The 13,171-nt window shown below is 41.2% G+C and overlaps 1 protein-coding gene across 5 annotated transcripts in view; it reads left to right on the forward strand.

Moving 5' to 3' along the window:
* cdh13 (cadherin 13, H-cadherin (heart)) overlaps positions 1-13,171 on the forward strand; it is a 460,326-nt gene that overhangs the window by 89,329 nt on the left and 357,826 nt on the right. For 4 of the 5 annotated variants that reach the window (XM_039809523.1, XM_039809521.1, XM_039809522.1 and 1 more), the window contains exon 1: positions 10,161-10,262. The exons of the other annotated variant lie outside the window; for it this stretch is intronic. In XM_039809523.1, the coding sequence (XP_039665457.1) occupies positions 10,167-10,262 (96 nt within the window). In that variant the 5' untranslated portion in view covers positions 10,161-10,166. Of the gene's footprint in view, positions 1-10,160; positions 10,263-13,171 lie in introns of those variants that run through there. 5 annotated transcript variants of the gene reach the window in all.

Consider the following 13,171-nt stretch of genomic DNA (forward strand, 5'->3'; position numbering starts at 1 on the left):
CAAAATTAACTTTTTCGTCCACCAGCCAAATGGCTAGTGATTGTTACATTGTTACCAGCCACTCAGTAGAGTACCATTGTTTTTTTGGCTGGTGAGAAAAGCAAATCTACCAGCCAATTGATTATTTTACCAGCATTTGGCTAGTAGATGGTGCTAATTTTGAACTGTCCTGAATGTATGCGTACCTGTGGCTAAAGTTAGCAAGCTGTGAACACACAAATTCAACTTCAAACTCAACACCGCGCTTTCTTGGGTCCTCAGCTATACACCTGCCAGGTGTGAAGGCGATTGGATGAACGGTCCTTGGTATAGTCGAAGGACAGTCATACATGCATACCCAGACAGAGATTCCTTTCTTTATAGTTGGATGCTGCTGCTACAGTGCCACCTATTGGCTAAATGGCACCACATTTGTCATGGCCACTCAGACACCAACATGTCCACCAAATGTGGTTGCAATTGCACAAAGCGTTAAGGAGATATGACATTTTTTGTATTATAACCCCTGCCCACAGCATTTGAGCAAACTTTGAGGACCAGCTATGGCAAAAATGTAATATAAAAATCCGAAAAAGTAACATTTTCCGGCTTGGTCCAGAGATGATTGATGATGACTGCTCAAAAAGTGGTGATGACTGCTCAAAAGTTAGTGAAAAAACTGATTTGGACACACAAAAATGGCAGAAAATGTGTCTGGACCCAAAGCATTAGGGAGAAAAATAATTTTATTTCGGTTCAAAAGGTACAGGCCAAAACGTAGAAGTTTATTGTTGTAGCACCACCACCGCATGCAAAACCGCACTCCGTTGGGTCCCAAGCAATACACCCACCAAATGTGTGGTGTTGATCGGATGAATGGTTCTCGAGATATGTGAAGGACAGATGGACAGACGGACAAACAGAGATCCCTTCCTTTACATGTAAACAGTTAGATACCTTTCACTACTTTCCTCAGATCCACCCCAGTTCTTTCTGTCAGACAGCAAATGACTAAAGATTAGGGGCATTAGGGTAGAGGAACTTTCCTTAGAGTTTAACAAGCTTCACTCCAGGTTTATATCATGATTGATTCTGTGCTCAGAGCTTTTTTATCAATCCATTAGAGCACAGGCTGCAGCATGGCAGCCGTCCAGACACAGGCATTAACATCCTATTTCAGGGCCAGAGACACCGGGAAGGTCAGCGGGGTGGGAGGGGGCCGAGGAAACATTTACTACTCTCTTACAATTATTTCCATACAGCAGCACTGCAGTATATGCAGCATATTCAATATTTACTACTGTGTAAGAGGGGAGGGAACCACAGTAACATTTATTGCTCTGATCCTCTGGAAAAGGGATGTAGAAACACCATTTATGTTTGAATGTTAGAGTATGCAGGATTAATACAGGTGCAGTGGGATGAAATAATATCTACCACTGGAGTGGTGATTGGGGTTGTAATGCTTACATAGTACATCACACAGGGGCAGAAAATGATCTTAAAAAGTAAACTCTTCATTGCATTCATTGGACTTTTATGGAATAGTGTTATAAGTGATTGGAAATGACAAATGGTCAAGTCTCTTTCCTACGTTGAACTGCAGAGCACATATGCGAGAATATACATAATATAAGATTATGGAGACACGAGCATCCCAACTGGATAGAGTAATACTGAGTTTTTCTGTTTCTTTCGGTTAACTCTTTAACACACTTTTAGTCTCAGTACAATAGAGCTGTGCATGTACAGCACGGGGGGATAGAGTAATAGAGCATATTATGTAGGGCATGAATATTTAAAGAGTTGTGCATTCATCATAATTACTGGAATTGTTGGGTCTTTGTATATTATAGAGTGTGGTCTAGACCTACTCTACTGTATCTGTAAAGTGTCTTGTTATGATTTGATACTATAAATAAAATAAAATTGAATTGAATCATACTTTGTTAATACAACTTATTCAGTGACAAATTGGAAGATGAGTGGGCGACACTTTCCTCCTGTCTTGTTGGAGCTCAGTTGGGAAGAACTACAGTATTCATTAATGCTCAGTCATATTTATTGGCATAGCCCAGCCATCAGCAAAAGACAAATTCTAAAAAAGCTCATGAGTTATCATTAAATCAAACACTTATGGATTGTTCATTAAAAAGTAGCCAACGGAGGACATTTAGAAAGTGCCACCTCTGAACCCTTTTGGCAGTGAATCTAGAGACCACTTTGTAAACACTCAACAGAGTACGCAGGCTCCACTTCAGGGAATAGAACCAAGGACACATTCATTCTGTAAATACTGTGCTCAAGAGCATTTGTTTTATTTGTTTTTTCTTGCTTACGAAGCATTGCATGCATTACATTATAAAAGTCTTTTGTGTCAAGAGTTTCCTTGTAAACACTATAGTTACCTTGATTCTTGTGACTTGATTAAAAAATACATTCTACTCATTAAAACTGCGCTGAAAACAACCAAATTGCATCAGTGGTAATGCTGAATAAAAGATCAAATTACTTGTTCAAACTAAGTGTTTTTACACATACTCGTTTGTCCACATACACAGGCAGAAATGACTGGATCTTTTTATGTGAAATAATTTCTACCATTTTGCCTCAGGGCTAATTGCATTATCTAATCATCTATACAGCCGTGTCTGGTGCTATACATAATTGGGCTTGAGTACTTCTGAATTCAAAAGGGAACATAATAGAAAAAAGATTTTGTGGTAGTCTCCTTGCTGTGTGGCAAGGATATTTTTGACTCATTACACCGTCTGATTAAAGATTGTCATAACACAAGAGAGAAAGGACTAACAAGCAATTAGTGCAGCACAGTGACACCAAATACAGAGACTAAAATATATCCATGAGCTATTAGCAGAGCATCAAAATCATACATGATACCACTCTTGTTCACTCAAGAGGAAAAATTCAGTATGAGTCTTTGCATCTGTGTCATATACTGTATTGTATGTACACTAAACACTCTAGAACAGAGATCTTCAACAGGGGGTGCGGGGCCACTAGGGGGTCATCAGAGTTACTGCAGGGGGGCCACCAAATTCTTGTAATTTGTTTTTTGTTTTTTGAAAAATGAAAATGTCTTAACATGAATCCAACATATTGTTAGCAAATACAAATCAGGCTATTGGCGAAAAAAATACATTAATGATCGGCTTACTGGCCTATAGGTAAGGTAGTCACTAAGGTAGACATCCAAAGATACAGTTATTCCTAAGGATTCACTGTGCCACATTTACTGTTTAACATTAAAACATGATTTATAAAAAAACATGTCAATTATTAATTAAAAGCTTAGTGTTCTGTACACTAGAGGATGGATACCCGAACCGAGCCCATCGGGCCGGGCTGGGTTCGGGCTGGGTTCGGGCAGATATTTAGAAATGATGTTCGGATTTGGGCTGGGCTTGGTCACATCAGCGCGATAAGGCATTGAACATTTTAAATTTAAAAAAGCTTATTATGTAGGTGCGCGCCTGTGTTAACGTGCGCTTGTTTCCCCGTGTGCGCTGTTGCGCTCATCTGTTGACATTTCCGAATGCCTTCCTACAGTTGCTTAATACAAAAAGGGCTTTCCACACAAACAAACGTACATGTGTCATTAGTATGAGATTTTAACTGTGTCGGACTCGGACATAAATATCTTAGTGCCTGTCGGGCTCGGGCCGGGCTCGGTTAATGCTCTGTCGGATGCGGGCCGGGCTCGGACAGAAAAATGCGGCCCGATCAGCACTCTACTGTACACTAAAAATGTATGTATGAAGGCTTTAGGCCGCCCACTCGTTATTGTACACCCAGATTAATATGCAACTAAATGTTATAAAATATTGGTAGTAGGGGGTCCCTGCTCCATCTCTTTTTCAGTTAAGGGGTCCTTGGCCTAAAAAACGATGAAGACTGATACAAATTCATAGCCATTGCAATAATTATAACATTATGAATAAGTTAATCAACATCGAATACTCAGTAGGGATTTATTTGCACCAGCTAAAATGTTATGTCTCATTTACAAGTGAAGAATAATTTTGCCAGTGTATCATTACAAAAATGTTAATTGGGTTGATTAATGTTTAATCAACTAAATTCACGTTTAATACATTTTACATGAGTTGTTGGTACATCGCTAAACATCTGTTTACCATTTATGCTGGTTTTTGCAGCCTCTTATCTAAAGTGGAAACTGTTAATCAAACACAAAATCATTTTGTGAAAGAAGAGACATGAAATGAGAAATGAGGGTTGAACTTTACTTGAAGGTAAATACATAAGAGTGACATGACACTTTCATCAACGTGTCATAAACAAGTGTGCATGACTTAACACTTCTTTTAGTAAGTGTCATTCGGTTTTCGTCAGGACAAGTTATGGTTAGGTTAGAGTTAGGGTTAGGGTTAGGGTTCATGTGTCGTGACTGTGTCATGACAGTGTCATGTGTTCATGACGGTGTCATGTCACGCTTATGTAGATACCTTCAAGTAAAGTGTTACCGAAACGAGAGACATGATGGAATTGGAGGCTAAACGACCCAAGAAGGCCTAAATGAAAAAGCTACAGCTGCTGGAGTGGAGGGATCACCCATTGAATCAAAAACAGTGGCTACATACGTAATGTTGCCAGTCAGATACTTCATGTCCTGTTGATGTTATATTTATCTCCAAACCAACTAGGTGAAATTCTTTAAGATTCTACCACTAAATATAACCAGACTGCAGGAGAAATTTACTGGTGACGTGTTGTGATATAGTTTTGACATGTTGTTCTCAACTTGCCTCATTTTTCCAACATCTATAAAGGTGCACTTCACAAATTTTACACATGATCAGTTTATCATGAGGTGTACTACTCAGCCTGTAAAATAGTTGTATAATGTCCTCTGTAGCTCTCGAGGGAGCTGTCTAAATTCTGAGAAATTCTGGTGATCCTGGTGATCCAGCTTGGTTGTCTACAAATCCATAACAGAAAGCATTACAGAGTCAGGGCATGGAGTTGAAAGATGGGAGAAAGGGCGTTCCTAAATCAGTGCCCCTTCAATTACTTCCAAAGTTAGAACTGAAGGGCTGTTACAAATGCTGAAAAAAAGAAAATAGATGTACTTCAATATCTAAAAAAAAAAACAATGTTATATGCGCCTTCTAGTAGAAATGGCAGATCAGATATTGAAATATGAATTTTGATAACTCGAAGTGAACTTTAGGCTAAGTTTCTGTGCATGTAGAGAAAAACTGCTTACTAAAGAGAACAATATGGGTCGTGGCAAAGAAGACAATTGCGGCTGCGTTTATTAAAGCACTGTAACATGGCTCGACCATTCACTTTCTGTAGCCCAGGAAGACAGAGATTGAAGGGAAGGGGGAAACAGCTGTGGATGTCACAGAGGGTGGGATCAATGGCTGCACGGTTGTGACCAGGCCCAGAGGTGTAGTTTAGTTTTTAGTAGTGAGTAAACTGTGAACTGCCAAATACACCCTGCGTCCCAGAGTGACAACCCATAGGTTTTTTACGTTGGCACATATAGCCTCAACCTCATCAGACTTATTTTCTGTAGTTTCTGTAACGTTAATGCCAGGTTAGTCTATATCCACGTCCTTCCACTTCCAGGATTGCTCCGTTGCTGCCGGAAATTCCGCCGAATGTCCTTTTCGGGTCAGATGTCCGTTACCTTCCTCTTTCTTTGTGTTGGAATTCTAACCTCCGGTGGATTTCTGAGGACTATGGTTAACTGCTCCTCAGATCTCTGCAGGGTAAATCCAGACAGCTAGCTAGACTATCTGTCCAATCTGAGTTTTCTGTTGCACGACTAAAACAACCTTTGAACGTACACGTTCCACCAAAACAAGTTCCTTCCTGAGGCTATTTAGCAGAGGCACCGTGGCTCTGATTGTGATTGGTTTAAAGAAATGCCAATAAACCAGAGCATGTATTTCTCCCATCCCGGAATGCTGCGTGGACTAGCCAGACCCTCCTCCGCGGCTCTGTGGAGGAAGGTCTGGCAATGCGAGTCTAGCGGTCACATATCACAGAAGTTAGTTAAGTTTAGAAACTTTTTTTTGGCAGACACGCCACTGAGCAACTCTCGTAGGAATGAACCGGGGCTCCTTACATTAACGTTGCATCCAGGTCTTCTAATACATCCCTGGTTGTGACAGTGCCTGCCAGCTCACTGTGATCGAGAGCAGTGGCTGGAGAGGACTGATGGTGCCTCCTCTCCTCTCCTGTCCTGTCCCTGGCCGGTTACAAGAGTAGCACAAAGACAGATAGAGGGAGAGATGGAGGAGCGCTGAGGGACAGGGTTGATGGAGAACTGTGCTGAGGGGTCTATAATGATGCAGCTCTCCTATCTAAGGCAGGTACAGATGACCCTCGGCCTCACCTCTCTTCATCAAAACTCACAACGCCAGCATTCACACGCTAATAACACTGCAACATGCTTTGAAAGGGAAACTGCTTAAAAACTCCCTCGTTGTAAATTAAAAAGAGGTTTAACAAGCACTTCAGTAAGTCCATAAACAAACATTTATCTTTGTTTAATATTCAAATCACCCTGTTTACCTTTTTACATTCACTGTTATATGCACCAAAAATAATAATTAGACACGCTCAAATTATACTATGGTGTCTTCTGAGTCAAATATCTTTATCTCCCCAATTGAGTGAAACTGAAGTCACTCAGCTGCAGTGGCAAACATAGCAGCATGAGACTCTGCATAGCATATTTATCCATATTGTTTTATGTCTTCCAAGGGCAATGGGGCCTGACAGCGCTGCCTGCTTAAGAATAATCTATCCACTTCTGCATCAGAGCTGAGTGTGAGCCCACAGCTGGGAAGCAGCCTGGAATCCGATTCCCAATTTATGGTGTACTTTTGTCAGGGTTTGAAATGCGATTGGATGTACGGCTGAATTTTGAAAATGGACTTTCCTATACTTTCCGTAAATCAGGTTAGGAGCTCCCCCTCTGATGTTCCATCAAATGAATCTAATTCCACTACTGTGTCTGGGAAATGTTTTTTAAATTGACTTTGCGAAAGCACAACGTCCATTCTTGTAGACTTATGAGGCTTGAAGTCTTTGAATTTATTTTAAAAAGAGTATACGGCGAATTCAGTTTAATAGATGCCGATTGTGTTTGAGCTTTGTTTTGCTCCCAGAGGCTGGAAATAGAAAAGAATACATAAATCCCTTCTGGATATGTCTACACTCGCACTTGAATTGTTTGTCTTTTTCATATCTGTTCTACGATGCGTGCCGTGTACCACTGTTTTTTGATTGTCTTCCTGTTTGCTGCGGATAATTAGGCTTGATTGTTTCTTTCCTTTTGGTGTTCGCAAGACAAGAAAGACAAAACAAAAATTCTCCTTGATACAACCCTCCAGTCTATATGTTCAGTGCTTATCTGGTTTACCAGAAAATGTGGATGAGATGAAATACAAAATTTCCGTCTCTTTTCTTTAGGGAATCTATGGAGTATACATATATTTTTACAAGGAGGCAGAGGGATTTTCTTTGTAGAGAATAGAGAAGCATTACAGGCAAACATTGATTACATTGTAAGGATTTTGCATCCTGTAACAGATGTTAAGCAGAATTTATCATTTTACAGTACTTAAATGGTTTGCTATCATGATAGAACGTTTTCATTGTAGGAAAATAAAGAATAAAACCACTACTACTGGACCAAAAAATGTCTGCTCTCTGTCTATATGCTCCGCTAAATTCGGCTCCATGAGCTACTTCCAGCAGAGTCTCGAGCTTGAGGAATATGATATATTTTGGTCAAATACAAAAGATATGTGTTTTTCGGGTGGGAAAGCATCACTTAAATGATGGCTCCCATCACTGCAAGGAAGTAATGGAGTGAGTGATTTTTGGACAAAGAGTGTGAGAGACAAGGGTGAAGAACGTGAGGCACATAAATGAAGAGGTAAAATGTAGAACACGGAAAAGAACGAGGAGTAGGGATATAATGAGAAGCGTTCATTTGCATACTGCATACTTTATTTACAGCTTTCGTCGGGTGTTCTCATTGATGCTGGTGATATTTCAAAGCACCCCTCAGTTATCACTGTGTTCAACATTGGTGGGAAAGACACCAAAATAACTTGTGCAGACTTATCTTTGATCTGGTGCATACCTTATATAATGGGGTCAGCTTTATGTTCCCACAGCCCTATGTTCCCACAGCCCAATGGTCCCATGCACAGCCCTATGTTCCCACAGCCCAATGGTCCCATGCACAGCCCTATGTTCCCACAGCCCAATGGTCCCACAGCCCTATGTTCCCACAGCCCAATGGTCCCACAGCCCTATGTTCCCACAGCCCAATGGTCCCACAGCCCTATGTTCCCACATTTGTAAGATTTTATTTTCACTGAAAATTAGGCCCTATGTTCCCACATTTCTAAGATTTTTCTTAAAATTAGGCCCTATCTTAGGGTTAGGGTTACATTCCATCTGTAGTCAATTGCTACTGGATAATAGGTTGGGTGTAATTTGCTACCAAATTGGGAGAAAGGGGGATAAAATCTGATACAAATTTATGAAAAAGGAAATGTGGGAACATAGGGCCTAATTTTGGAAAAAAAATCTTAGAAATGTGGGATCAGATCTGTGGGACGACTCATGTAGAGCTTGGCGATATGGAGAAAATCAAATATCACGTTATTTTTGACCAAATACATCAATGTCGATATTGCAGTGTTGGCTATTGGTGCTTTCACAAAATATTAACACGATGAGAGTTTTGATAAATAATCACCGACACTGTGGATACAATGGCTTAAGTGGGTAAAGGCAAATAATAGAACAGCTAGAACAGTCTGGTAAGTTCAGAAAAGTACACCACTTTACTGTAAGGCAGCCTTTAAAACCAGGAAAAGACACTTCATGTGTCACATCATATTACGATATCCAAAATTTAAGATGATATCTAGCCTCATGGGTCAATATAATATCAATACATTGCTCAGTCCTAGACTCATGTACAGAAAGTCTGTCATTCTCCACAGGACAACAAACACTTTGATTTTAAAATTGGAATGGCTTTATCTGAATTAATTTAGAGATTATTTACATTTAATACTAGTAATAATAATTTTTTTTCCCCCTTAGATTTCATGATTTTACTGGCATATGTTGGCACAGCAATTTACCAAGTTCAGTTGTTAGGAAAGGCCCCTCCCAGCTTGCTCTGGATGTTTCTGCAGGTCAGGTCAGGTCCCAGGCCAGGTCTTCTGTTGCACCAGCCAGTGTGACATCACCCACTGTAACATCTCTACATTTCAGTGTGTCATATGCCAAATTATCAAATGTTTGTATACTGCGTATTAATGCTTATTAATGGAGCATGCTAAAGTAAAGTGTTAGCGGTGAATGGGACATGGAACAGTCCTGCCTCAGAAAAGAGTAAGCGAAGTTTAGGATAACAATAGGAAAATTGTCTTGCCCATTGTCTTTCAAACAGCGTACACAGGTGGGTGGTGTGCCGATCGTCTTAGCCAGTGGATTGTAATCAAAACAAGTTTTAAAGGTCCAATATGTAATATTTGTACTGTAATAAATCCAAAAATGACACCAATGCCTCATCAGATATTAAGGAAACATGTTAAACTGAAATACTATCTTTTCTGACAACAATGCTAATGTCAGTATTTTTTCTTTTTGAAATTTACATTCCGTAACGGAATTTATGTTTATGTTTTGGTCTGTGGTTGTTACCAACGGCCCAGTTTGACAGCCAGGCCGGGTTGCCAGATATACCTGGAAAAACGTAAACCCAGCGCGCTACAGCTGTAACGGTAGTACAGCCATGAAAGCAGCTAACAAACGAACAGGATCAACGGAGATAGATTCTACCCGACCTAAAAAAAAAAAAGTAAACGGCATGTTTCTAACAGTTGCGTGACCAGAGACGTAACAACCCCCTGGTAAATATTGGAGATGTATTTGAAAGATGGAGACAGCTTAGAGCCCAAAAGGACGCAGAATTTCCTCCTGAACAGGTAAGCATTAGCTTCAGGCTAATTTATCACAGCCACTAGGGACGGGCATTTTATGTCATTTCAACATTTGTGTACGCGCATTGAATTATATAGCTAGAGTACCCGAGTTGGTTACTCGCAAAAACAGTTGAGACAGTAAAGTGATCCCGACTGGTCCTGGCTAACGCCGCCATGCTAACCCTTTTAACTGCTAACGTTACCGGGAGGACCAGGCAAGCGGGCCATGTCGCTTTACAACGGGTAGTTCAGCAGCTGGAGCCGACAACGGTGAGTTATTTTAAGCCACGAGAGGGGGGCTGTAAATCGGAAAGAGAGGACTATGAGTTTGCAGTGTGTTTAGCGATTGTTGCCGTAATTCTAAGCCAATGAAGTGTGTTCAGTCAGCATGGTGGTGGTATTTTTAGCGTTTCGTATTGTAATTCTAAGCTGAGGAAGTGTGCCTGCCTGGCGTGTGGAGAGGACGGTGAGGTTGTTGTGTTTTTAGCGGTTCATACTGTAATTTTAAGCCGAAAAAGTGTGTCTGTCAGTTGGTTACAGAGCTCCGCGTCGTGTATATATCTATGGCTCCGCGTGAGCACGGGCTTTTATGACTGTCGATATAGCCAGCATAACGTTAAGTACTCCGCTGTGCTATGGAGTAATGTCTGGCTATGTGAGACTAGCATCTAACGTTAGCTACTCTGCTGTGCTGTGAAGTAATGTCTGGCTATGTGAGACTAGCATCTAACGTTAGCTACTCTGCTGTGCTGTGAAGTAATGTCTGTCTATGTGAGACTAGCATCTAACGTTAGCTACTCTGCTGTGCTGTGAAGTAATGTCTGTCTATGTGAGACTAGCATCTAACGTTAGCTACTCTGCTGTGCTGTGAAGTAATGTCTGTCTATGTGAGAAAAGCGTCTAGCAACATTGTTGTGAATGCTGCGGTCTCAGCCTGGCAACCCCCGTGAACTTCGAGTCTGGGCAGTATTTTGAATTGGTAGTGCTGTAACTATTTTAACCGCTAGCTGCCAGTATTACATACAATATTACATATTGCACCTTTAAGTGAGGTGTTGATTAACCTTACTGACGGTTGAAAATAGGCATGATTAGTCCGCTGTCTACTGAATCATACACAAGTTACACAGTAAAACTTTTCATCGGAAAGTTACAGTTATATACTGGCAGCAGCTTCGCCAGTAAACTGCTGTTTATTTACAGTAAGCATGATGTTTTTTAAATGTTAAGGTATTTTAGTGTAAATAGACATACAGTTTCTTACTGTATTATTTGAATTCACAGTAATCAGCAGCAGCAGTGCCATTCCCGCCTTTCACTTTATTTCCCCAAGCTGCATTGGTATTAACAGTAAATACCTGTAATCTGTAACATTCGCAGATAGTGCTGTAATATTATTATTTTCGCCCAGAATGAATTTCCATTTTATGGTCCTGAATAACATTGAAACAGTAAGATACTGTGAGATTGTAGCTGTACATTTACATCAAAGGATTGTAGTGTACATCAGAGATGGGGAAAGCTCAGAGAGGACCTGAATTCTATCAGTTTAGAGATGGAAGGAAGATGAAGGATATAAGCAAAAACAAGCAGCTAAACAAAAGGAATCAGAGAGGAGTAAAAAGAGTTGAAAGAGGAGGGCAAACCGAGTTTGAGCAAGAAGTGATAGGAAGGATAATAGGAAAAGGATAAGCGGTGTAATCTTGCTTTGGCTCCGAAACGAGGAGAAAAAAGAAGGTTTTGGTGCAGGTCAATTCAAGGTGGAGGGAGGGGTGTTTGAGGAGCGTATCAGCGGCAGCCCGTTACTTTTGATGAATGGAGGTCAGCTAGAAAGGAGGAAGGTAGGCTGATAAACGACAGATAAACCGTCAAGAGAAACAAACACAGACCTCAATCCTTTACTTCTATTGACCACCCCCACCAATATGTGTGTGCGGCCCACAAGCCGCCCAACAATAGCTTTAGACACAGGCTGAGTGATAACACAGGCTTGGCGAATCTACGTCCATATACTTTCTCTCTTTATCGCTTCTCGTTCACCCCAGTGCATCGCCGAGCGATGCCAGCCTCCGATAGGCTTGTGTTTAGGAGCCAGCTCCTGATTAGAGACATTCAAACTTGAATTGCATTGCAATTTGCTGTCTTTGAGAGCAAACGGTGATAGCGTCGCCATTCGAAAGTGGGCTCCTACCGACAAGACCTTGACAAGGTGTAACCTCCCTGTCAATGTGGCGCCATTTAAGCCTCAGCAGCCTGTGCATTGTATTGGGTTTCCATCTGTCTCTGCCATGGCCAAGGAGGTTCACTGGGGGGAAACTTTGCTGGGACTATTGTTGAGACACACAACAAACTACTTACAACAAACTCTTAACAAAGACAGGAGGAAGTCACTGGCATATTTATGTAAAACACTCTTTTACAAGTTTACTCACTGCGGCTATTAGACGAAACACCCCTTTCAAGGTGAATGAACATGCCATCCCCATAAAGCCGAACGTGGCCCAGATTGACATGCCAAATCCCAACAGGGAAGAAATAAACTGCATTCAAATGAATTCTGCCGGATAGCAGCTGGTGCCTGCAGCTGACGCTCTTGTTGTTTTTCAATCCCTCACTTCACACCTCTCTCCCCCGTTCCTGCGCGCTGAAGTGAGAGGTGTGTGAGGTGGAAGTATTGACAAGCTTGCCAACAAGAAAAGGGATTTGAGCAGACTGACGGTGAGGAAATGATACTGTCAGGGTTACGCCAGCTCACTTACCACGCAACTCAAACCCCACGCCCCCAGGGATGTTGGATTTGCATCACAATGGGACTTGCCTCCTCGAATAAAATGTAACACGAAAAAGTTTCAAAGTTGAATCCGTTTTTATTGTGGTGTAAGAGAAGTCCTCGTTATGTGGTTGCCAGCGCCATGAAGCTCTTTAGATTGTTTGAATGAGTCACCGGGCCAATTTGGCTGTTGTCCCCTGCTCTCCAAAAGGCGACAATCCTTTTGATGTGCCAGGGGAAGTGTGCTTGTTGTTTGCTCTGCTCTCCTCTAAGTCGGGGGATCTATGAATATAAATAGTTTGGTAAATACACGCTTGGTTTTCATGCTGATGCATTTTTCTGCGACCCCACTACTCTTGCATTCAATGTGAAGCATTTTCGTTTGGTAATGTTTAAGTCAAGGATCTAT

The sequence above is a fragment of the Perca fluviatilis genome, chromosome 8, assembly GCF_010015445.1.
Source record: "Perca fluviatilis chromosome 8, GENO_Pfluv_1.0, whole genome shotgun sequence".
Lineage (NCBI taxonomy): Eukaryota > Metazoa > Chordata > Actinopteri > Perciformes > Percidae > Perca > Perca fluviatilis.